The sequence below is a fragment of the Thunnus maccoyii genome, chromosome 18 (genome assembly GCF_910596095.1).
Source record: "Thunnus maccoyii chromosome 18, fThuMac1.1, whole genome shotgun sequence".
NCBI lineage: Eukaryota > Metazoa > Chordata > Actinopteri > Scombriformes > Scombridae > Thunnus > Thunnus maccoyii.
In genome coordinates, this window is record NC_056550.1 from 29,001,914 (window position 1) to 29,029,165 (window position 27,252).

Sequence of the window (27,252 nt, forward strand, 5' to 3'; positions counted from 1 at the left end):
TGGAGCTCAATGTCTCACTGGGCTACTGTAGGTCCACAACCTCGTTGTTCCCAACCAGCTCAAGATTGTTTAAGGCAAGGCAAGTTTATTTATACAGCACATTTCAGCAACAAGGCAATTCAAGGTGCTTTACATAAAACATTAAAAGTATCAAGATATCACACCAAAAAGGACATTTAAATACAATTACACAGTCATTAAAGAGCTCAGAGAATAGAAAACAAAAAAAGCTAAAATAGAGTAAGACAGATACAATTTTACAGTGCAGTATAAGAAACAAATAATTATTTGATTTAATCAAAGGCAGCAGCAAACACAAAAGTCTTCAGCCCTGATTTAAAAGAACTGAGAGTTGCAGTAGACTTTCAGACTTTTTTGTTCAGATATGTGGAGCATAAAATCTGAGCACTGCTTATCCATATTTAGTTTTGACTCGGGGTCAGAAAACAGACCTGTCCAAGACCACCTGAGAGGTCTGGATAGTTCTTAACGTAGAAGCAGATCAGAAATGTATTTTGGCCCTAAACCATTCAGTGCTTTAAAAACCAACAGCAGTATTTTAAAATCAATTCTTTGACAGACAGGAAGCCAGTGTAAAGATCTCAAAGAGCTTAAGAGGATCAAATGTGTGTCCCATAATTGGAAGAAAATTTCAGATGTGTTACATGATTATGTAAAAATTCCTTAATAATTACAACATATAAATCACATCATTGCAAGACCTGTATTACATAATTACAAGACGATCTCATAGTTACAAGATCCACATTTCTTAGTTGCAAGAAAAAACTGTATCAGAAGTGTAGAAGATCTCATTGTCATGAAAACCGTATGTAACAATTGCAAGAGCCATATTCACGCATATTCACGAGGCAATATCTGATGATTACAAGATGGATATCTCAACATTACAGAAAAGGTCCTCAGTAATCGCACTATTTTTGCATTTTATAATTACGAAAAAAGTTCTTAATAATTATGAGACTCATATCTCATAATTACAAAATCTGTTGTACATAGTTATGAGAGGGGATCCATAATAGCAAGATTTATATCTCCTAATTACAAGAAAAGTTTTCATAATTATGAAATGTATATTGCATAGAAAATTATTTGATTATTACAAGAGATTTTATAATTATCATATAATTACAAGATCCATATTACATATTTACCAAAACGAATCTCAAAATTACAAGATCTTATAATGAATAGATCTATACTGCATAATTATGTGAAATTACCTCATTGTGATCAATATCTTAAAATTTCAAGAAAAGATCTTAATAAGATCCATGTATCATAATTGTGAGAAAACACCTCAATAATTATGACTCTGAGAGAAATTATCCTATAAATACAAGATCCAAATCACATATTTCCAAAAACGTATCTCGTAATTACAAAATCCTGATTTCGTGTTTGCAAGAAAAGACCTCAATAATTACGAGACAATAATTTTATAATGAAAATATTAAAGTAATTACAACATCTGTATTCATTATTTGTGGATAAAAAGAGATCTAGATAATTATAATATGGTAATTACAAAAAAAGATCTTAATGAGATCTGTCTCATAATTTTAAGACCATTAATTACAAGATCTATACTCCATAATTACGTGTAAAGACCTCACTAATTATGCAATTGATATGTTATAATTATGTGAAAAGGTCTCTTAATTACTACAATCTCATAATTACAAAAGGAAATATTATCGTCTCATAATTGCAAGATATAATTACAAGAAACTGATATATCTGAGATATCTGAGAAACTTAAATATCTCAATAATCACAACATCTGTATCCATAATGGTATAAAAACGTATATCACAAATACAAGATCTCATACTGATTTTGTAATTATAAGGTACAAATTCATAACTATGAGATTCAAACATTATAATTACAAGATAACATCTCCAACGTTTTTCTTTGGTGAATTCAATGCACTTGGATATTTCACTTGCACTGATCCAAAACAACATTCAGTCAGCACAAGAGAAGAAGAAAAACTCATTCTTCACAAGAAAACAAACACAGGAAACAACATGAAGAAAACATTGTGAACCTGTGATTTACATCTGATGCTTTAAAACCATTTCAAGTCAAAAGGAGAAGAAAACAAACAGCAACATCTCTGTCTCAAGAGACGCAGCCATGAAACAAAGAAGTCAGCTTGTACAAGCGCTTCAGTTTACAACCAAATCACAATAAACTGATTATTTTTTTACACGGTTTGATTCCCAAGAGAACGATTTGAGCTGCGTGACCAAAGGATTACTCTGGATTTACTTCATTTACACCTCAGACTGTCTGACCTCAGGCAGCATCTGGGAAATTTACCATAAAGGGTTATTACACACAAATTACATGGTCGACATAACCAAAAGCTCAACTAACAATGAAAAAATGTCATGTAGGCAAAAACATTCAACTTTCAAATGATGTATTTTTATTCAAGTATAATTACACATTTTGTAGTTGTGTGATTTTCATAATGTTAATGTCACTGATGTAAAGATGCAGTCCAGGTGACATAATACTAACGAGCCAATCAAATACATAGAATTATATTCAGTTATCAGTAAACTCACTCAATGTCAAACGTTATATGTGGTTTTCAAAATCTGATAAACTTCATGTTTGCATGAAGACACAGACGGTGCTATTAAGAGGCTAGGGGACGCTTAGCTTCCCCAAAAGTATCACTGAAAACATTTAACCATCAACAAAATCATGATTTTTTGGGGCAGTAACTACTGGCAAACAGGCTATATCCTTTTATTCTCAACGTGTTGTTCGTTGCAGTATTTTCTGAAACGCGAGGGGGCGTACAAACAAAATATTCTGTGAATAAGCAAGAAGTCAATTAGTGTTACTGGAAGAATGTCACTATCCAACATGGCTACACGCACTGCCCTGGAGCCTGTCGTTGCTGAGGAATTTATCTGCTTATGACTATTAAAACTACAAAGGCGACGCAAGAGGAGATGGTCTTTCCGTCCCTTACACGCAGAGAGATGTCTCCATGGGGAATACAGCCATATTGTGAGGCTGATGCATGCTATTGATGGGGAAATGCACTTCAGCTACTTCTGCATGTCTGCGCACAGCAGGCAACTAGTTACAAAAATTCAGAGGTGCACAACCAAACGCTGCAACAACTTGCAGAGCCTTTGCGCTTGACATAAAAGACATGGTGATATAATTTTTGGCATGCATACCCTTGTGCCAGGGACACTTCATTGAGCAAAAACCTAGCTTAACCCTTCCCTAAACCAGCAGTTGTGTTGGGTGCACAACTGCTGGCTGTTGTGCACTCAACACTGCATACTGGTAAAGTTAAAATAATGGGAACACCTGTGACAGCAGTTCAGTGATTGAAAAGACAGCAACACATTATGTAGCCCCGAAGTTAGCGACAACCTGACGAGGCTCACTTATTCTGGACTGATCTTTAAGATGAACCACCTGTTCTGATTTTAGTGACAATCTCAGCTGCTCCTCCGAGTTTTGCTCAGCGCCTCATTGCTAACTTTTAGCCTCCCCAAGCATGATGTCCTAGCACCGCTTAGGTGAATGAAGAAGAATCATGATGAATAAGTCATATTTTGGAGGGAGTTTGGCTGCTACGAGTGTTTAGTTTGTTTCTCTTGTGGTCAATGTTTTACATTTGTAAATGTTTTGCAGTGTTTCAATCACAATTTGTCAAAACTGAACAGAGATGAAGAATAAAGAAATGCAGCAAGTTGATGAAACCACTGTTTACCTTCCTTTACAGTACAACTTTACAAGCTAGCAAGGCATCCGAAAACTAGCCTACTGACCTACTGTTTCTGTCAAAAGTACCAATACAACAACGTAAAAATACTCTATTACGAGTGAAAGTCCTGCTATGTATTATGAGCTTGATGTAGTTAAAGTATTGCAGTAAAAGTACATAAGTATTATGAGCTTGATGTAGTTAAAGTATTGCAGTAAAAGTAGTGGTTTGGTTCCTCTGACTGATATATTATTATATATGACATCATTAGATTATTAATAGTGAAGCATCAGTGTTAGAGCAGCATGTTACTGTTGTAGCTGCTGGAGGTGGAGCTAGTTTACACTACTTTATATACAGTTAGCTAGTTTAGTCCAGTGGTTCCCAACCTAGGGGTCGGGCCCCTCCAAAGGGTCAGCAGATAAATCTGAGGGGTGGTGAGATGATTAATGGGAGAGGAAAGAAGAAAAAACAAAGTTCTGATATACAAATCTGTTTTCAGTTTTTGGACTTTTTCTCTAATCTTTGATTTTTGCTGAAATATTGGATCATTTGAACATTTATTGAAATGAAAGCATGTGAGAAGTTTAGAGGGAAAAATCACTATTTGGTGGAGCTGTTAACAACTCATAGACATGTGAAATGTGACCCCGACTACACACTGCTTTTTGTAAGACGTCAAAAGCCAAAAAGGTTGGAAACCACTGGTTTCATCTTTAACAATGTGTTGTATTTTAAAAGCTTGTTATATTATCCATTGTGTCAAATCTTCATCTGAAAAGTAACTAAAGCTGTCAAATAAATGTAGTGGAGTAGAAAGTACAATATTTCCCTCTGAAATGTAGAAAGTAGCATCACATGGAAATACTCAAGTAAAGTACAAATACCTCAAAATTGTGCTTAAGTACAGTACTTGAGTAAATGTACTTAGTTACTTTCCACCACTGCTCTGTCATTCATGTGATAAATCAGGTCATAACAGTCCGTTGACTGAAATCTTTCCTACAGTTCGTCTTTCTACTGTCTCTACAGACTCTTGCCTTCTTGCTGCTTCACTTTAGACAACCACAGATTACATAACCTCAGATTATTCTGAGAGAAACATGTTGATACGCTCATCTGAGTCTCCTGCAGGTATCACCTGCACTAATTTCCTGAGTTTTGTCTGTAAGGCTTGATAAAGACAGGCTGCTTTATCCTGTGATGGGTGGAGGTAGTTGGGACTTTATGCTTGTTCTGCTTGTTTTTCTGGTTTAAAAAAAAGGATGATTGAATATATATTTTTATTTATATTCTCCTAAAAAAAAACTCAAACTTAACATCAATCAAAGAGAAAGCTGTAGTTCTCTTACCTTGCAAAGCAGCTGGATTCTCGTCAGGCGTCAAGTTATGCGTTTGGTTTGGACCAATCTGTGTCGCGAATCCAGCTGCCTCACTAGGTAAGATGGCCATTGATGGACAGATGGTTCATCCAATCACCTGCCAAGTATTTTTTGAAAGTTGCTGCCCTTTTCCAAACAGTTTCCATGGACGACTTCTCAGATGGTTCTGTGTAACAAACCATCTGACACGTCAGGTTAGTAGATCTCTGCAGTAAAGATGAAATACAAAGTATTTAAGTAGAGTGCATCAATAATACAGCAGTTTACACAGTATTTTTCATGTTGGGCTACCATATTACAACTTTTTTCTCATTAAATTAAAACTTTATTGGCATATTATAATTTTTTTCTCATTAAATTATAAATTTGATTAAAACTTCCATTTCAATCAAATTTCGACTTTACTCATATTACAACTTCCACTAATTAAATTATGACTATTCTGGTAAAATTACAACTTTTTCTCATTAAAGTTCGACTTTATCTCAGATTACCATTTTTTTCTAAATAAAAACCTATTCTTGTATTACAACTTTTTTTCTCATTCAACCTTTTTCATTAAATTACAACTTTACTCTCATATTACAATGTAATTGTCATTATTTTAGAACTTTATTCTCAACCTACAATTTTTTTTCAACTTTTTCTTATAATATTATGACTCTCTGATTAAATTACAACTTTATTCTCATATTTGACTTTTTAATATTACTCAGACTGATGTCGCTGATGTTTGGATTTCAAACATTATATTTTGTAAATAATATGAATTTTTTGAAAGAATTATATGCAGTACTGTATTTAAGTGCAATTTTAAGGTACTGTGAGTAAATGAGTATTTTCATTTTCTGTTACATTAAACTTCTATTCCACTACATATACATTTATTTAAACACTACATTTATTTGGTAACTTTAGTTACTTTGCAGATTAAGATTAATAAAACAAATTATTAATTAAAGTTAGATCCACCTTTACTAGTTGTAATATTAAAGCTATGTACACAATAATTATAATCCAATAATAGTATTTACATTATTCTGAATTGGGCCATTCAGCAAGATGAATACTTTTAATTTTGGTATTTAAGTATATTTTGATGCTACTACTTTTTTACTTTTGAATATGTTTTTATTTGTAACAGTATCTGTAGACTGTGGTATTGCTACTTTACTTTACTTAAGTAAAATATCTGAGTACGATATGTATATGATATGTTGATGTAAAGGACGGTAAAGTTAAATCTGGGACCCACAGCTGAGAACGTGAAGAAGACATGATATTGAAATAATTAAAATACTTAAAATGCCTGATTACAAAGAATTAAAAGAGAAGACAAAGTAAAATAGAATACACATTGTTATATGCATTTCATTTTAATACATGCATTCAACATATCATAATTATCGTAATAATTTAAGAACAAAGAAAGAAATAAGAAATAAGAATAAATAAATATAAGAAATAAAGTTGTAATTTTTGGAGAAGCACCTATTCAAGTAAAAAAAGTCAACTTTTAAGAAAAAAATAAATCAAGAAAAATATTAATATTGATTAATTAATTATTAATATTTAATATTTCCCCCCAAAAGTCGGAATTGTTGGGGGGGGGGGCATATTTTTTTTCAAGAATAAAGTTGTAAAAATTGAGAAAAAAGTCAAAATTTTTCAAGAATACAGTCAGAATTTTTCAAAAAAAAAGAAAAAAAAAGAGCTGTGCAATATGACCAAAATCCTGATAACGATACATATCTCACTGTAGCAGATTTCCTGTAAATTCAATGAATAATTTGTTTCTGTCTGGCCCGTGACAGATTACATTAATAAATTACTCTTCTTGGCTTTTTACACGCAAAGCATTTATTGCACTTACAGTAACAGCGAGTGTAGTTGCTGTTAACTCAAGTACTTGGTTTACTGCCTCTCCTCTGCTGCGCTGTGTGCCCTTGCTGAACCACAGAGAGCAGAGGAGAGCAGCGTGATCATAAATGACAGCAAAAAGCAGTAGAGACTCTCACAATGAGCCGAAATGAAACAAGCGCACATACATTAGCTAAATAACATAAATAAACGTAGTCTCCACTGTGTTTTGCTGTCATTTATGGTCGCGCTGCTCTCTTGCTCTCTGTGGCTCAGCGCTCCGTTTGTGCTACATACAGCGGCGCAGAGGAGAGACTGAACCAGGTGAAGTACTCCAGCTGACGACAACTACACTCATTACGTTACTGTAAGTGAAATAAAAGCGCTGCGAGTAAAAAGCCGAGAAGAATAATATATTACAGGGGACCTTTTATGCTCATTTCCAGCTCTATATTTTGATTCTGGGACTCCACAAGAGCAACTTTGCAGGATTCACAGTTAAAAACTCCTTATTTATCTTATAATGGCCCTTTATGCAGCCCCTCAGTTCAGCCTCTGTCTCTAACAGGCAGTTTTAGCTCCTGTCTCTTTAAGGCCCGCCTCCCGATGAGCCCACTCTGTTCTGATTGGTCAGTTTCAGGAAGCTGCTAACCGTATCAGAGTTGTGTTAAGTTACTGCTGATTCAAACCCAACATTTCCTGCTTTACTGCTTCAAATTAAAAGCTTTTAAATGACTAAATAATGGGAGACTTTTATCGTGAAGAATTTACAGGAAGTGAAACGTGTTCCTCACTGAATTAGCAGAGCTTCGTTAGCGGCACTAAAAACCGGTCGACACAATAACATATGTAGATATTTGAGTTATTTGTTGAGCGGATCAGTTAGAAATAATGCAGGGAGGAAGAGTACAAGCAGAAACAGCCAAAGTGATGATGATGTTTGATGAAGAGCTGCAGATGACCCTCCAACAGGTAAACTACTTATTTTACTTTGCTGCTGTGTAATGGAGTCATAGCTCAGTGTGGGAAAAACAGCATAATGTTAGCGGAGTGGAGCAGATGACCATATAAAAAAAATATGTCACCAGCTGATGTCAGCTCGGGCTGAAGTATAAAAAAAAAAAACAACAAAAAAAATCGCTGGAAACCAAACATTCAGAGCTGCTTTCTGCTCACAGAGATTACTGCTACATACGTTTAACTCATTATCTGACACGTCAGCAACTTTTAATATTAACATCTGACATTGTGACACATTTTTATATATATATATATATATATATATATATATGTCTGAAATAAAGAAAAGCATAATAGGTCTTCTTTAATGTAATCTGTGCAGAAGATGGATAGTCTCAAAATGACAAAAAATATTGCCGTAAAGAGTGTGATTTGCGACAACAAAATAAAAAGATCATAACATGAAATAACAGATGTTTTTCTATCATTACACGATACACATCATCATATCACACAGCACTAATTTGGTCATTATTTTCCTGGGAAGTCATAAATAATGTTAAAATTAAATGAAAAACTTGTTAAAATTTTGATTTTATTATAAGTTTAGATACATGAGTCACAATGAAAACCAGTTTGTTCAGTTAAAGACAAAAATCTAATAATTTCCTCGTATCGTCGCTGTCCGAAATAAAAAAATTTTAGCTAATAAAAGCTAATAAAAACATGTTTCAGCAAATCCAGAGTTTTAAAAATGATTTATTTGACTAATGGAGAACAGCAGTTTTCCCAACCCATGAAGGGACATTTCATCCTTTAGTAAGTGCATGTATTAAAAGTAAATAAATATAATATGTTTGGTATTTAAGTCCTCGATATAAAGCTGTAAATTTAAATCACCGTGTTTTGTGTTCAAAACCCTGAAATATTCAGTTTACTGATATAACTCAGAGAAGCAGCAAATCCTCATATTTGAGGAGCTGAAACCAGCAATATTTGGGGTTTTTTTTTTTGCTCCAAAAATGACTTTAAATTGATGATTGACTGATAGTTTCTATCACTAACTACAACCACAATAACAAACCTGAAGCTGAATCAGCAGCTCTCTCTGAAAGGCTTCATACAGGTGGGACTGTTGCATTAGATTGTACAGGTGTACCTCTGGTGTAAATGGCATTAACAATAATAATAATAATAATAATAATAATAATAATAATAATTTTAAAAGTCTGTTGAAGCTGTTGAAGGAGAACGGATTGAAAACACTGACCTCTGCTGTGTTTTTTCAGCTATTTATTTTCAGTACTCAGCAGTAAGGGTTATAGTATATGGACAAGTTTTTCTGTTAAGAAATGAATTATCAAAACATAGTTTATAAAAGTGTATAATAAGCATTACATATATATGCATGGAAACAAAAAGTTAGAACTTAAAACAAAACAAAAAAAAAGGGGGTTATAATAATTTTTCCAAACCAAATCTTTTTTTTCTTCTTCTTCTCTAAAAACTAGTTGAAATGCAGGCGGGAAAGTGTCCACTCAGAAACAAAATGAAACATGTTGGATGAAATAAAAATAGAGAATGTACAGTTATTATTTCTGTGTTCTAGATCAAGATCACATCGACTCCTACAGCACTTGACGGTCACTGCACGGCTTTGACTTTTTAATGTTTTTTCTTTTTTTAAAACTAGCACCAGTGCTCCTGAAACGCTGACAAACTGTGTTTTAAAAACACACACACAGAGGCTTCCAAATAGTCAGAAAAACGCAATTAAATAAAAAGGAAAAGAACACCAATAAACACAAGACGTTACCATAAAATTGGAACATAAAAAAGGATCAAATGATGAGGACTGAATGCACTCCAAACGAGGAGGAGAAGTCATCCCTTTTCAAAGTGAGTTTTGTGAAACAGGAGTGAGTGTGTGGGGGGGGGTGGGGGGGGGGGGGGGAGTTTGAACTCGGCAAGAGGATAAATATGGAAGAGAGGGATGATGGGAAGGCTTGACTGAGAAAGACCGTCACGTCACTTTGTAAAAGGCGAGAAAAAAAACACTTTAAAGTTCTTTAAATCTTCTGCAGTCAAACACATTAGAAACACAGTAGAGTCTCAGTGGAGCCGAGTGTTCATTTAACGGAGTCCATCATCTCCGGAGAAGAAGAGAGGGGGGTTATGGGTAGTGGAGGAGGAGGAGGAGGGGGGGAAGGGTTTACATCAACACAGCTCTAAACTCACACATCCTAAAGACTATCGCCGTCCATTACAAGTGTTAATAATCATAATAATTTAAATAAATGCATTACTACAATGATCTGTCGTCTTTTTTCCTTCTTATAAAAAGAGGTACTGTAGATAATACAGTCAGAAGTACGATTACAATACAGGATCAAACAGAACAGAACGTGTGTCGGCTCGAGCCGATCAATATACATCTTCCTTTAGCTCCGTGTGGTTTCTTTTCTCCTTTTTCGACCGGCAGCCTGGTTCAGCTGGTTAATCGGAGACGTACAGTACGAGAGTCTGAGACAAGAGATCAGGGCGGAGCAGGACGGGAGGGGGGGGGTTGGAAAATCTACAAATGTGATGTCACAAGAGGCAGCCAATCAGAGAGACTTGTTCACACATACAGATTCAAAAAGACAGAAGCTTCAAAACGCCTCGAAAAAGACAAGACGGAGACAAACAGCACGGAAACGTCGGACGATAAATCAGACGGACTGATACAGCAGGATGTCGAGGTCCACGCCGTCACTCATCTCTAAAATAACAAGTTTAACATTTTTGTTTAGTTTGAGTTAAAAAAATTTCTGTTTCCTCCTGTGAAACGATCAATTCACTGATGGACAGAAAACTGATGAGCAATGTTTTGATCATCGATTTCAGACATTTTTAAAACGTCGATATTTGCTTCACTAGATAGTGAATTTGCTGCTTATCTGTTTTTATATCAGATCTGTAATGAGTCGATTAGTTGTCAACTAATAACTGACAATATAAAATAATATTTTCTGGTTTCTTTAGTCTCTACGACAGGAAACAAACAACTAATCAATTAATGGAGAAAATCAACAGATAAATTGATAATGAAAATAATCATTAGAGTCTGAGAAACAGAGCGGATCAGTGATATGACTGAGTGATCAATATCATGTCGGGCTGCAACAGTTATTTCCTTCATTAATGAATCTTTCTGTCTATAAAGATGGTTGTTTAGAGTTTTCTCGGAGGTGAAGGTGACGTCTTTAAATGTCTTTAGTACGACTAACAGTCCAAAACTCAGACATTCAGTTTACTGTAGAATTAAAATTCTCACATTTGAGAAACTGAAACCATTATTAATTATAAAAAAGCTGCCGATGAATCATTAGCAGCTCTACTTCTATCAGTGTAAACTGAATGTTTTGTGGTTTTGCTGTCGGTTCCTGAACTTTATAGACCAAACAACTAATCAATTAATCAAGAAAATAACTGTTGCAGCTCTAAATGGAGGCATCAAAGTTGATTCTTGAGCTTTTAAATAACACTTTGACAAAATAACCCAAACTCAAGGTCCACTTACTAGCTTTCTAGAAATGAGAAGCGTTGAAAAATAAACTTCAGAGGTGAAAGACGTCTCAAAATATCTTTGACATTTCTCTGCTTCGGTTTCTTGTATCTTATGCGTCTGCAACGTATCGCTCAGGCTCTAGTTTACAGAACAGGAAGCTCAGAAATGGACTCAGGAGTTTGGATAATTGTGTCGAAACACAGAACTTTAACTATTTCAAAGAAGTTTGAGCGAACTGATCATTGGTCAGTAGCTTTCTAATTCCCTTTGATTGAACATCAGTGATCTAACAGATAACTGTTGATGTCGAGGCAACAAAAACCAACTGAGAACACGAAGCTCCAAACAACCTGCTGCCGGCGAGCAGAACGTAAAGATTTAACACGCTGAGAGAAGTGAAACACTTCCTCTGACTTACATTTACATAAACGTAATGAATACAATACTATAATTATTATAATAGTGTTTTGATTCCCTTGTGAAACAGACGCAGAGTTGAAGTCATCAGGAACTATTCTGACAGTTTCCAAACTAAAATGCCAAATATTTCATGTTTTCAGCTTCTTAGTTTTGAGATTTGACTGTTTTCCTTCTCATTTGAATATCTTTGGGTTTTAGAAGGTTTAGAAGCTCTTCAATCATAAAATAATCCACAGATTAATCCATAATGAAATTATTAGTTTCTGCCCGAAAAACTAGTTTGAAAAACAATCCCAACTCACTTTATTAGCTTCTTCCATGCACTGATAAAGAGTGTAACATGTTTGAAAGCTCTGGAAAAGGACAGTAAGTGGACCTTGATTTGAGGTTGTTTGTCCTCCATGTGACAAAACGACACAACAAGCTGTTTAAAGGAAAGCAGTAAATACTCGTGTTTGAGAGGCTGGAACTGAGAAATGTTTGGCATTTTTTCTTGAAAAATTCATTTGAACTGTTTGTTAATCATCTGAATGTTTTTTCTGTTGATTGATAAATGGTTTCTGCTGTAAATGGAACCTAAAAACAAAACAGAAAAAGGTGCTGATGTCACTGAGCAGTGTAACGTGAGCACGATGAGCAAGATTTGACGTTGTTTGAAACACTGGAGCGACAACCAGTCACACATGTTCTGATCCCCTCATTTTAACTCCATTAAACTATGTGAAAGCTAAATGTGGGGAAAGCTGTCAACGAATAACAGATCCTCTACGACAGAACTTAAACAAACCACTGGAAGAAGCAAAACAATGCACAGCACTACCTCTGTTATACAGGCAACGACCAACTGTCCAATCAGAGCAGAGGATGTAGTAAGACATTTACCTGGTGGCCTAATGGTTACGGCGCATAGCACATAACCACAACATCTATATAGTTCCTCTCCCGGCCCTCTCACCCAACACTTCCTGTCTCCACACTATCTGTCAGGCAAAAAGCCTGAAAAATAATCTTTTAAAGAAACTATAAAATACATTTAATGCTAAACTTGCTCACAAACGTCAGGCCTCAAGAAGCTGCTGCTGCTGAATCTGTACGTGTGAACGAGGTGTCAGGAAGTCTTTGTTTGGGAAGCTACAAGCTCATCTTTGTGCTTCAAGACACACACACACACACACACACACACACACTCTCACTCACACACACACACACACACACACACACATTAAAACCAGACCCTCCGAGACTGAAGTGTCCCGTCTTCAGTCCTTAAAAGCTCCCAGAAGTCGCTGCCGTCTCTCGTCAAACCGTTAAGGTACAAAAAAAGGAAAAACAAACCAAACTCTCCTGCACCTATATGTTGGTCACACTTAAATAAAAACAGTTTGAACTTTGTTTAGACTGAATCAGTCAGAATATGGTTTAAAAACATTGTGACAAAGGCCACGAGAAACAATTTCATCAAGACAAAACTCCCTATAAACAGTCAGAAATGGGATGAGGGCGGAAAACGGAGAAACCAACTGCAACACTGGACCAATCAACTCCTGGGACTGAAATGGACAAGATGGCTCATTACTCGAAAAACAAGCATTAGACTTCCTCACTTCTTCATGTGGACCCTCACAGCAGCTGTCAGTCAAGTCACTACCACAGGACTCATCAGTCTTTACGAGCTGGGCTTTGTCTCTTATTAACTGTCTGGTTACAGCTGCGTGAGGCCCTGCCACCCAATTTCTCATCAATGTTCAAGATCGAGAAAGGTTCAAGAACCTCAGCTTTATAGGGCAACATGCAGTGGGGAGTAAGGCAGGTGTAGCAGTAGTGAAGTCCATGCAGCTTATAAAAAAACTACATCATGTCTGTCTACAGTCCATGTCTGCCTGTCAGTCAGTGTGTTGGGCAGTAAAGCAGCTCTACAACCAGGCCTGGTGGGATCGACTGTGAAGGAAGCGTCCGCTCAGGACAGATTAGGACAGACGTGGAGGTGTGTGAGCGACGCAGTGTGTGTGCACGTACTCCTTTCTCAGTCCTCTCAGTGTGTGTGCAGCGTCCATTTTGTATTCTCCCTCCTGCTTTCAGTGTATGCGCAGTCATGCAGTCCTGTCCGTCACACACACTACAGCCACACATGGAAAATGAGGAAGAGGAGGGTGAGCAGGAGGAAGAGCTACGATTTGGCACCTCCAGAAACCTTGGCATGTGACTGGCTCCCCACCTCCCCCTGTCTGGCACAACCCCCCTCCCTCATCCCTTAGCTTATATGAATGGGCCGCCGGGCATACCCAGGAAGTTGGGCGCACCCATGGCCATGGGAGGGGGCGCCGTCGAGCTGCTCCAGTGCACCTTCATGTGGTGCCTCAGGTTGGACTTGGAGGAGAAGCGCTTGTCACACTGCTGGCAGGAGAACGGCTTCTCCTTGGTGTGGATGCGGCGGTGGCAGATGAGTTGGGTTGAGACACGGAACGACTTGCCGCAGTCGGGGCACTGGTAGCGTTTGGGCTCGGTGTGGATCCGCCGATGGTTCTTTAGTGACATCAGGTTGGGGAACTCCTTCTGGCAGGAGTTGCAGAAGTAGGTCCCGGTCTTGTGGCTGTTTTTGTGGTTGAGCAGGGAGCTGGCGTGGCGGTAAGACCGCCCACACTGGTCACAGACATGGGATTTGAGGACCTCACTGTTGCCCCCACGGGTGCGGGCTCTGGCCATGCTGTTGGGGTTGAGTCCTTGCTCTTGCATCAAGGTGTGGTCCAGGCCTGACCCCCAGCCCAGCTCCTGGGAGCCCCCCGGTCGGGGCTGCTGGGATCTGGGCTGGCGAGGCTGTGGTGCCTGGCCGTGGGTGATCTCCATGTGGAGCCTGAAGCTGGCCTGCGTGGGGAAGGCGCGCTGGCAGGACCGGCAGGTCAGCTCCCGCTGCTTCTGGTGGACGCGTCGGTGGTTGTAGAGCTGGGAGGAAACACGGAAGGCTTTGCCGCAGTCGTGGCAACGGTGGCGCCGCGTCTCAGAGTGGATACGGCGGTGGTTCTTCAGGGCAAGCAGGTTGGAGTAGGTCTTGAGGCACACAGCGCAGTGGTAGATGCCGACGGTGTGGGTGTTCTTGTGGTTGAGGAGGGAGCTGGCATGGCGGTAGGAGCGGCCGCACTGATCACATCTGTGCAGAGACAAACAAGGAAAAACGACGGGGAGGAAAAGGGGATGGGAGGAGGAACAGAAGGAAAGAAAAGGGGAGATTAGTAACTGAAGATGGTAGTTTGTTTTCACTGTTCTAGCCAAGTGAATCTCAGCTACTGGTTACCACTTTCTTTGATATATTGAAATATCTTAAACTCATCATCTAAAATTTTGCACATACAGGTATATGATCTGAAATCCGGCTCAAAGGTTTTTAAGAAGATTACTACAAAGTGGTGTACCATTTAAAGCTATGATTTCTAGACAGGTCATAGGGGAGAGGACTGCTGGGTGGGGGAGGGAGGGACATGGGAGAAACTCTGTACAAACAAGTGGGATTCATGTAGGGAACTGGGAGGTATCTGCCGCTCCCTGCACTGCACAAATGGACACAAGCTTCAAACAGCTTCTTTCACATCTGAAAACAATTTCCTTCTGTCACAGCCTTCTTTGTGCGTGATAACTAAATTCTGAATATAATGATGAAAAATCCATAAACATGCCCAAAGAACGTCTACCAATACATGACTGAAGTTTCTTGTGGTTCCTTAATCTGTTAAGAATAATAACCTCTAGAGATGTGCAGTGCAGCTAGCTCCAAATACTTCATAATCTTCCCTGTGATTTCAGTTTGCCAACACACATCAAAATGCAAGAGCCCCATCACATAACTGCAGTTTCTAGTCTAGTAACTGGCCAGTATCATGATTCTAGAAAACAAAACAAACAAGACTATAATCAAAATCATAGCAAAGAGCAAGGAACACAAAACATCAATACTTTAAATTTTGCTAATATGCTACATACACAATACTACTTAAAATCAAATCTGTGTCAAAGTTTGCTAAGAAAAGAAAGCATGAAAACAATACATCTAAACATGAAATGTTTGACTGTAGGTAGCCTAAATACTAAAGTGTGTAATATATGCTAACTGAAAGCAAACGGGGTTGACTTATCTGGTCTCTCCACTAATTCAATTTGTCCAAACTTCAGAAAAATCCGAATTCCGGTACGCGTATGGTCCCAAGGAAGCCGGATTGGAGATCATATACCTGTAATAGACATGTAGAGACCTAAATTTATCTTCACTAATTTTTTACAACTTCGAAGAATCACAAACAACTGACGAGAACTCACGTGTACCGACACTCTTCGCCCTCTCCCGTGGGTGCAGTGGCCTTCCTCCTGACTTCCATGCCTACCTGGTTGTCCCCGCAGCGGTGCCTGGCCAGACCGGATCTCCCCTGGAAACTCTTCCCACAGGTGGGACAGCCGAAAGGGGTGGCGCCCTCCTCGTGGACCTTCTGGTGGTTGCGGAGGAACCTGGCCAGCCGGAAGGCTTTCCCACACGTGTGGCAGATGTGCTTCTTCCGTTGCGTGTGGATGCGCATGTGGTTGCGGAGAGCCATGTAGTTGGTGTAGGGCTTGTCACAGAAGTTGCACCGGAAGTTGCCTGTCTTGTGGGTGTGCTTGTGGTTCAGCAAGGAGCTTGCATGCTTGTAGGCACAGCTGCACAGGTCACAGGCATATGGTCTCTCGTCAGAGTCCAGGTCCACGGAGCTTCTCTCCATGCTGATGTTGGTGGAGCTGTTGGCAGACGAGGAAGAAGGCAGGTGCTGGGCTGGGCAGTCGTGGGCAGCAAGCTCATCAGCCGTGGCAAAGCCTTCACAGCAGCCATCGCACTCAAAATCCATCTGGGCCCCAGGACCCTGTGGGCCTTTGCACAGGCCGGCTGTAGTGTGGGTAGCTAGCTGCCTCTGAGTGCGGAAGCCTTTGCCACACTCTTGGCAGTTGTGCTTCTTCTGAGCGAAGTGGAGGCGTAGGTGGTTTTTCATAGCCAGTCTGTTGGGGTATGTAGAGTTGCAAACATTGCAGTGGTACTCCCCAATTTTGTGGAGGTTCTTGTGATTGGCCAGGCTGCCTGCATGGCGGTATGTCTTTCCACATTCTTCACAGGCAAAAGGACGCCGCCCAGTTTCAGCTGGGTCAAACTTCTGTGGCCTGGAAGTTCCAGCTGAAGAGTAGGGCTTTTTGAACCCCTGATGGCTGTATTTAACACCCATTACTTGACCCTTCGAAGACTCTCCTCTCATAGTCTGCATTTGAGACGGGCCAGGCTGCTGGAAGCGGGAACCATTGGGACCAGTTCGAACAAGGCCTTTGGCCCGGTGCTCTTCATGGAGACGGAGGTGGTTAATCAGCTGTTTTTGGATCTTGAAGGCCTTGCCGCATTCTTCACACTTGTGCCTGCAACAGGGATGGACAGAGATCAAGAAAACACTATAGAATTTCCTTACATACATTAAATTCAACTCCAAACAACATCAAAACTGTGGTAGTTTAGTTTATTGTTTGCCAACAAACTGACTCATGAAAGTTAATCTGAACATTTGTCTTCTTCAGCAAACAAATAATACTAAATCTCATAAGCCATCGGCCTGCATATTGGACTCTAAAATCATGCATCAATAATTAAGAATTAGGAACCTTAAAAGCTAGATGAAATTAACTCATATATACACAATTTAAATATGCATTTCTTCTTTAAACATAAACTTTAGCAGTTGAGCTAAAAGCAAAGTGAGGCAGCAGTTGTGCTTTGTAACAGTGTCCACAATAGCAAATTTTTTTTGGACCAGTCCTCTGACCTCAACATCCTCTTACATATGTGTAAAATGTAGCATCACCTGTAAAATACTGACACCTGCTAAAAACAAAAATCAAGGACCTACCTCTTCAAGTCAAAGTGGGTCCTTTGGTGATTCTTGAGAGCCAGCAGATTGTAGTAGCGTTTCTGGCACACCAAGCAGCGGAAAACACCAGTCTTATGGGACTTTTTGTGGTTAAGGAGGGAGCAGGGGTGTCTGTATCCTCGCCCACATTGGTCACACTTATGGGGTTTGTCACTTTGGTCAACCATTGGCCTCCGTCCATCGCCACCAACATCACGGCTTCCTCCAGCGACTCCACCACCAACGCCATCTCCTCCAGACATCCCTTTGGCTCCATTCAGGCCCTGCTGCTTGCTCAGTGAGCTGGCCCGATTCTTACCAGGGCACAGGTGTGTGATCAGATGGTGACGGTCAGCAAAAAACATGCCACAGTCAACACAAATGTGGTTGCGCCCATCCATCTTGTCATTGCCATTAGCTGAGCTGCCTCCAATACCTGGTTGCTGGCCATCTGGCCTCTGGGGGCCATGGACTAGCTGGTGATTCAGGAGGTCCTGCTTCCTGGAGAAGCTCTGCCCACATGTGGAGCAGATCATCCTCCAATCCTGCTCCAGGTTGGAGGGTCCTGCCCCTGTGGGGTTATTGGCGTGGCTACGCAGGTGGCTCCTGAGAGCTCTGAGGCTGGCGTAGTGGTTGCCGCACACCGAGCACTGATATACCTCTCCATCATCCTCATCATCCTTGTCATTGTTCCCCATTCTCTTGCCTCCACTCTGGGAGTACTGTCGTTGGCTGCTGCCTTCCTTTAGGCTACTAGAGCTTCCAGTGGGCAGTGAGGTTCCACTGGAGCTGTGGTAGTTCATGTTCCCTATAAAACCGTTGGACATGTTGCCCTGCTGCTGTTGTGGCTGCTGCTGGCCACGGCGGGGACACATGTGCGACTTGATGCCAGATACATCCCCGTACATCTCACCGCAGTCGGCACACACATGTCTGTCAGCCTGACGGTGAGCAGAGTTGCTCTGGGAAAGTGAGCTGCCGTCAAAGCGGTCGTGGAACTCAAGGGAATCCAACCCGCTGCTGTGGCCGCCATCTGGTACAAAGTGGGCAGCATCACTGAGGTTTCCTGGCAGTGAGTCCAGAGTTAGAGGCTCTGGAGATAGCCAGTCATTGCTGTCATTATTAATAGGCTGGTTGGAGGGACGCCCTTTGTGGCTTCGTAGGTGGCTGTGCAGCGCTGCCAAGTGAGGGTACTGCTTACAGCAGATGGTACACTGGTAGTGGCCCGTCTGATGGCAGCGTTTGTGGTTGACCAGGCTTCCTGCATGTCGGTAGCTTTTGCCGCACTCCCCGCACTTAAAGCGACGCTCTCCATCATCTGGAGAATTGGCCTGGGGCACACGGCCTCCAGGAGAAGACACCGAGCCCTGAGATCCAGAACTTAGTGTGTCTGAGTTGAGGATAGAGCTATCCTGGCCATGGGAGGCAGGGTGGGGATCGTGGGTCAGATAGTGGACTTTCAGGGTCTCCAAGTCTGGGTGTCCTGCCCCACAGTACGCACATGTATAGATGGGATTGTTGACTGGAGGGCCCATTATGGGGTCATAGGGACCTCTTTTGTCACTGGGCAAGGGTGGCAGGGGAAGAGGGTCACCCAGAGCTGGGGTGTACGTTGGGGATCGAACCGCACTCAGATTGTGAGGCATGATTCCTGGGAAACTTCTCGGCAGGCCGAGGGAGGGCGTGGCCGAGTTGTGCAACAGGATGTGCTCCTGGAAGTCAGCCTTACTCGGCAGCGTTACCTGACACAGGTGGCAGAAACAGGCGGCCGTGTTGTCGCTTTGGGATGACTGGGTGCCGCTGCTGCGCTCCGAGTCATGGAGGCTGCTGCTGCTACTGCTGCTGCTCACCATGGATGCCCCTGGAGTCTTGAACTTCGAGTGAGTTCGCTCGTGGCTGTTTAAGGCAGCCAGGTTGCTAAATTGTTTAAAACACACAGAGCACTTAAAAGTTCCTTGTTGGTGACACTTCTTATGGTTCACAAGGCTACCGTGGTGCCGGTAAGTTCTGTCACACTGGTCGCACTTGAACGGTCTGTCCCAAGCGTTGTCGGATTCAGGGGAGCCTTTCTTTCCGTGGTCGTCTGTCTCGTGACTTTGTAGCACACTATGTCCTATACCACTATTATTCAAATGAGAGCGCCCAAACCCGTCCGACAGGTCCTGGGCGAGGCCGTAGTCCCTCTCGTCGTGGACCTCTTCTTCAGGTACTTCTTCACTCTCTTCTTCTGTGTGTGCACTACTGGGGGACAATGTATGGATACGTAGGTGATTCTTCAAAGCTACTGCGTTGGGCAGGGTTCGGGTGCAAACAGGACACTGGAATGAACCCACTTCGTGAGACTTTTTATGATTAGCTAGGCTGGCTGCGTGCTTGTAAATTCGGCCACACTGTTCACACTCAAAACGTCCGTTCTCTTCTTGCTGGTAATGTGCTTTCATATGCTCTAGAAGACTTGGAGTACTCGGGCAAACCATATCACACTCTTTACAGGGGAAACCCTTGGCACGACTCATATCATGCATTGCCATAGTACTCTAAAGCGAATCGTTTGGAAGGAATCACGGTTCACAACAGAGCAATGAACAGTGATGATAGGGAGGTGGGGGAGGAAACAGCGGGGCTTAGCTCTTCAGCTGAGGACGCCAGTGGCGGCAATTTTCTCCCCGAGAGCCCTCAGTGCAGGTCCAGCTGATCGAGGCCCACCCTGGGAGGTGGCGGGCCTGCGGGGGTCACACCAGCCAATGAGGTATCACTGTGGAGACAAGAAGAAGAAAAACAAGAGGGTTACACACAAGACTTTTCAGTGTATGAATTTAAGAAAAACCCAATTATTAGTTACACAGTGAAATATTAACTATTCAAGTAGAGCAGTGACATATACTGTATATACTGACTATTCACATTAATGGTGGGTTTACACTATATTACAATACTTGTCACAGCTTTGTCACATTTACAAATGTGTTTGCAAAAACCACATGGAGTTTAACTCATGTTCACCTCACAGAGTAATTCTCAACTTCTGTACACTTTAAAGTATGAAAGATGAACATAATCAATAAGTTTATCAACAGAAAAATGTTGCAGTAACAGATCAATCAATACAGAAATTAATCACTATCTACAGCCCTAAAGAAAGATGTCAAATTTTAGTTATTAATTAAATGTATAAAGGCTCTTATCTCTTTACTCCACTTAAAATTAGATTACTGATAAATCACCCGGGTCAATATTATCGGTTTGTTTATCACAGATATCCATTTAGGTATCCTGGTGTCTGCGTATAGCCTATAGGGCCTTTTGATTTCCACGTTGGAAAACACACGGACGAAACCCCAAAATTTGATAATAAAAGTGTAATCAACTGTAACACGCGGAATATCATGGAATTTGCCAAAATGTGGATGCTATTCATACAAATCAGGGTTTTCCATACCATTATAAGACCATTATAAGACCATTATAAGACCAGCACCTGAGCCAAATGAACAGAAAAAAAACTATGATGAGTCTCTACTGTGTTTCTACTGCTTCTATCTTCTGCTGTCTGTTTTCAGCTCACACACACACACACACACACACACAGTGAACCTGCTGAAGTGAAAGATAAAGGTTTTACTCGAGTCAATGACAACTGCGCTTGTTGTCTGTGGCAAAGAACAAGCGAAAGCAAAACGAAAGCTGTCTGTATGTAACAGTTTAGCTTAGTTTGCCATGACTCTTAAAATGTGGCTAACCCCCCCCCCCCCCCCCCCCGACGTACACTAAAGACACTTCACACTTTATATCTATTACTTCTATTTGTGTCTTTATGTGTTTTTGTTTTGTAAATTGTGAACCTGTTAAAAATCCATTATAAGCCTCATTTTACAAATGTTATTTTGATGATTACTTCAGGCCACAGCGTTTACATCTGTTTCACTTCTTCATGCTAATGTTACAGGAAGTAGTGAAATAGTGTTCTGTTGCATCATTAATAAATTCATTGATATATATTCATTTCATTCGATGTATGATTACATTTATAATATTTCTTATTGATTTGTTGAAATTTTATTCATCCACCACATGATTCGACACTTCTGCTTAAATCATAAAACACAGAAACATTTACAGACAACACGCTACGTTTATGTCGACTGATAATCAGATATGTTTGAGCTCAGTGAGAAATAGTCTCAATTATGGGAAATTCTTTAATGATCAAATCTGTGGATCTGTGTGTTTATGGTTAAAAAAAATCCTGATAGATTATTTTTTAAATTTAATATAAAAAATCTACACAAAATTACAGTTAAATGTTAAATTTCAGACATAATGATTACTTTCATTATCTTTATTCTTGATTGTTTTTTTAAATAATCAATTGAATCATTTAGTCTATAAAATGTCAGGAAACATTTATCAGTTTCTAGATTTAACGTCTTCAAATATGTTTTGTCCGTCCGGCAGTGCAAAACAAAAAGATGATCAGTTTATAAAATCAGTTTAAGAGATAAAGATGATTTTGTTTTACTTAATAAAGAAACTTTTAATTATAATTAAACTGTTGCTAATTAATTTTTTCAGCTCTAAAAGTGAAACCAGACAAGTTTTTCCATGAAAAATGACTCAAAACAATTTAATTACTTAATATATTTGATCAATCTTCCATCAACTGATTGATTATTTCACCTGTAATTTAGTCGTCATCGGTGCTCTGACGTGTCTGCCTGAATAGTGTTTTAACCATTTTAACAGTGTACGAGTGTCACTTTTCCACGACTCCTCATGTTTCCTTTGTAAGCGTAAATCCTGAAACCGCCGGCGTGAAGCTGCTGCGTCACAGCTGACGGCTCCGAGTTTCAACAGCCTGCAGGACACACCTTTGTTGACAGTGTAAAGAGGACGAAGCTCGCTGTGAATCCCTCCACAGCCTTCAGAAAACCACTGCAGTATCAACAAACCTCCACCTCCCTCCCCCCACAGATGCCCTGATGGACGGTTGCAGCTTTAAACTGCACAGCGAGCTCTTCACACAGTTTTTATAACTTTTAGGAGAAAATGAAGGCAGAAACAAATACAAGTATTATAAATATTGGTGTAATGATTCTTCTAATCTACAGTTTGGTTAATGAGGGGATAATTAAACCAACTGCAACTGGAGAATATCAATAATGTTAATAAATTAAGTGAGTAAACAAAAGTAAATTAAGGACCAGTCTACATATTAACGATGGAACCAGGTCTCCGTTACTCCTCGAATTAACAGATTTGTCCTTTAAACCCTGTTATAACTTTATTATATTTATTATATTATTTCAATCTGTGACTGGGAGAAAATTAATCAGCATCTATTTTTGGTAAGTCAATAATTGTTTTAGTCATTTTTTCTAGTTGCAGCTTCTCAACTGTGATGATATGAAGCTTTTCTCAGTAAATATCATATATATATATATATATATATATCTGAATATCTTTGGGTTTTGGACTGTTGACCAGATAATAAGACATCTGAAGACGTCACTGTGGTCTCAAAGAAACTGTGACTTTTTTTATTATTTTCTGCTATTTTATAGACAAAACAATTCATTGATTAATGAAAATAATCACAAGTTGCAACCATAAAGAAAAGTAAAGTATTAAAAGCCCATAAAATAATCATTATATATTCACTTTAACAGAATCTGATCAGATTACTTGTTTGATGTGTCAGTTTCCAAGTAAACATGCTGAATATTATCTGGTTCTTTGTCTTATTTACATAAATCATTTATGGGAAACTGAATATCTTTGACATCCAGAAAGTTTTATTTTTCACCATTTTCTGACAAAACTAATTAATAAAATAATATTGGTTTGCAGTGTCAGAACAACATTTAATAATAAAATAATTAATAATAATAAAAACAACCACAATCAGCACAAACATGTCAACAAGTTTTCAGTCTGATCAGAAACAAAAGATCTTTGACATCGTTATTTATAATTAATATCCAGAGTTTTCACGGCTGTTCAATTAAAAAACAAGATTCTGTAGGAAAGTGTTTTATATTTGTCAAAAGCAAATTGACAGAAGAATTGAAAAGGCAGGTGTGTGTGTGTGTGTGTGTATGTGTGTGTGTGTGTGTGTGTGTGTGTGTGTGTAATATTGACACATCGCTGTTTGTTTCTGACATCATGTGACGCTGTGAGGAAGCGTCGCTGCACCTGCCGACATGCATTCATGTTAAAACTCTTCGATGCTCCACAGTGTGCAGTTTTAAACATTAAAGATGCACCGGAGTTAGCTCGAAGCTAATTTACATCCCCACAATCAAAACATACAAACAGCACAACAACAAAACAGTACAAAACAAAAAAAAAACACACAAACATACAAAACACAAAGCTCATCACATACACCCACTGTGTCAACTAGAAATGAATAATGTAAACTAGACTCAGTGGTCACACAGCTGATTGGTCTTTAGTAGATTTTATAATTTGGTTATGACTGTATTGACTGAACTGCAGTTCTTCATATCATCAGCTACGTTCATACAGAAAGCTGATGACCAGATGCAGTGAGATGAAATCTATAGAGGAGAATCTGGAGGATCTAATAGAACAACACAAAGTCACATAGTGGAGGACAAAACATTTAACATTTATAAACTAGGCACTAATCTGAGAATAATCTAACATTGTCAAAGCTCAGTAACTTGTATTTCTCCAGAACCCTACAGTGATGGAAACGCATTGAGTTTTTATAGTTTGTTTCTCCAGCCGCCCCCAACATGTGATCAATAAGACATATGGGAAAGAATCATAGCTGCACAAATATTTGTACTTTATGTACAAATATTTAGTTGTACTTTATGGTTTTAACATGTTTCTTCTTCAATAATTGGGTTATTTTATTGGCTGGGCAATCAATCAAATCCCATTTTCAATTATGATTTTGACTTCCAACAATTATAAAAGCAAGATAATCGAGATAAAACGATTATTGTGCCGTTTCGCAGCGAGGCTCTGGTTTGGTCTTGTTATAAATCCGTCATGTGACAGCTCAGCGAGAGACGGACAGAGCGTCGCTCTTCCTCACAACATGAATGTGTCTGAATTTAACAGACAGTCAAATGTTCAGCAGTGGAAACTGACTGATTTAGACATCTACAGGCTACTGTTTTAGTTTCACTTTGGATGCTATTATTTTAGATACCAGGACGCTTCGCTCCGTGTGGTCGGTGTTCTGCAGGTAGTAAAGTCTACCTGTGACTACAGGAAGCAGGTTTCTCGAGGAGGAAGCGACTGTAACCTGGTGACTCAGGTGCATAAACACACTGCAGGATAATACAGCCGAACATAGCAGCTCCTCCACGGACTGTTTCACCCTGACGGTCCCGGTGTTTCCTCCGCAGGCTGCACTTCACTCAGCTGCTTCTTCCCGCTTTAACCTGAATAACGAACCGGGGCTCGGGGCTCCGGTTGGATCCACATGGAGAGCCGGGGTTAACGTTAGCTGAGAGGCTAGCGGAGCGTTAGCCGCAGCATGACCGGAGGGAAGCTAGCTACCAGCTAGCCTCCGCTAGAAGAAGCAGCGGGTCTGACGGGCAGATGAGTGAAGTGCAGCCTGCGGAGGAAACACCGGGACCGTCAGGGTGAAACAGTCCGTGGAGGGAAACACAGTCAGGCGGCGAAGGAGACGGCGACATATCTCATAATCGGCAAAAAACGTTCACGAATTTCATTTTAGAGCTTATATCGGCCGATACCAATGACGTGCCGATCATATCATGCATCCCTAATTCAAATATATATATGCATATTTTATTATTTATGTGATTTATTTGTCATTTTTTACTTTTTGTTTTTCAGTTCAATTATAAAGTTCAAGGAGATCCACTCTTAAATGCATGATGTTACTAAGGTCAGTGAGTAATCGTGTTAAATAACTGATCTCAATATTGACCAAAATAATCCTGATTATGAATTTTGCCATATTCATCAGGGTTTTCCTGGATGTTACTGAGACAAAGGTGTTAAAGGCTGAAGAACACAGTCGAGCACCTTTAGAGTGTCGTACACTGAAAAAAATAATCACGATTTAACAGACAAAAGTGTTCAGAGGGATTCAATTTTATACCAAGAAGATGAAAAATAAAGGTTGTGATAAATGACAGTGTTGATTTTGTAGGTCTGGGACGATTTAATACTATCATGATACTTTGGTGCCAATTCGATTCAGAATCGATTCAAAACTGATTCTCGATTAAAATAGTTTCCTCTTCTCTATTCATTCAGTCTCTTGCTCCAGAACACTGTGTTAAATCGTTCACTGTGTCCTGGTTCCACTGGAATACAATATGAACCATAACTGGCAGATAAGATAAATGGTCCGCAGCCTTTTTATTTAACATAATTAACTGCATTAATTAATGAATTAATTAATGTGAAGCATCTCAGTCTCCTGCCTGTATGTATGACAAACTGAGGGGGGAGGGCTGCTCTGCTGTGTTTTTAACATCATGTCTCCAGCAGTGGAGAGCAGCCTCTCTGCTCTGCTGTGTTATTAACATCATGTCTCCAGCAGTGAGCAGCCTCTCTGCTCTACTGTGTTATTAACATCATGTCTCCAGCAGTGGAGAGCAGCCTCTCTGCTCTGCTGTGTTATTAACATCATGTCTCCAGCAGTGGAGAGCAGCCTCTCTGCTCTGCTGTGTTATTAACATCATGTCTCCAGCAGTAAAGAGCAGCCTCTATGCTCTGCTGTGTTATTAACGTCATGTCTCCAGCAGTGGAGAGCAGCCTCTCTGCTCTGCTGTGTTATTAACATCATGTCTCCAGCAGTGGAGAGCAGCCTCTCTGCTCTGCTGTGTTATTAACGTCATGTCTCCAGCAGTAGAGAGCAGCCTCTTATTATTATTAAATAATGATATTTGTCCTCAAGTGGTGCAGACAACCATGGAAAGAAAACTAAAGCACTATCAAAGAAATAATCACAGATTGTCTGTGATGGAAGAATAAATTCATCAGATTATTTCACCTGAAGTCTTTGTTTTCTTTTCATGTTTTCTGCATCACTTAAGGACAAATATGAAGCAAGACTTCTGGATTTTGTTTTTTTTTTAACTTTCATTATTTTCTGACATTTTATTGAGAAAAAGATCAATTGAGGCAATAATTGCCAGACTGATCAATAATGAAACATTCATTTGCTGCTGCCCTTGTATAAACTGTATAAACTGTATTAATCTGACAGGTATTTTCTCGTTTAACCGATCACTTAGTTAAAAGTTTGATTATTTTACACACTGATATTTATCTTTTGGAAGAATATTCCTTATAATATGATCTTTTTTTGTCCTACACTGAATATCTCTGAGTCTTGGACTGTTGGTCGGGACAAGACGTCACCTTCAGCCCTCTTCTTCACTTTCACTATTT

At 39.7% G+C, this 27,252-nt stretch overlaps 1 protein-coding gene across 1 annotated transcript in view; it reads right to left on the reverse strand.

Moving 5' to 3' along the window:
* si:dkey-89b17.4 (zinc finger protein 850) overlaps positions 1–27,252 on the reverse strand; it is a 31,815-nt gene that overhangs the window by 1,678 nt on the left and 2,885 nt on the right. The window contains exons 2-4 of the mRNA XM_042393247.1: positions 17,842–20,596; positions 16,247–17,356; positions 14,224–15,086 (exon numbers count right to left, since the gene is read on the reverse strand). Coding sequence (XP_042249181.1) covers positions 14,224–15,086; positions 16,247–17,356; positions 17,842–20,372 — 4,504 coding nt within the window. The 5' untranslated portion in view covers positions 20,373–20,596. The remainder of the gene's footprint in view (positions 1–14,223; positions 15,087–16,246; positions 17,357–17,841; positions 20,597–27,252) is intronic.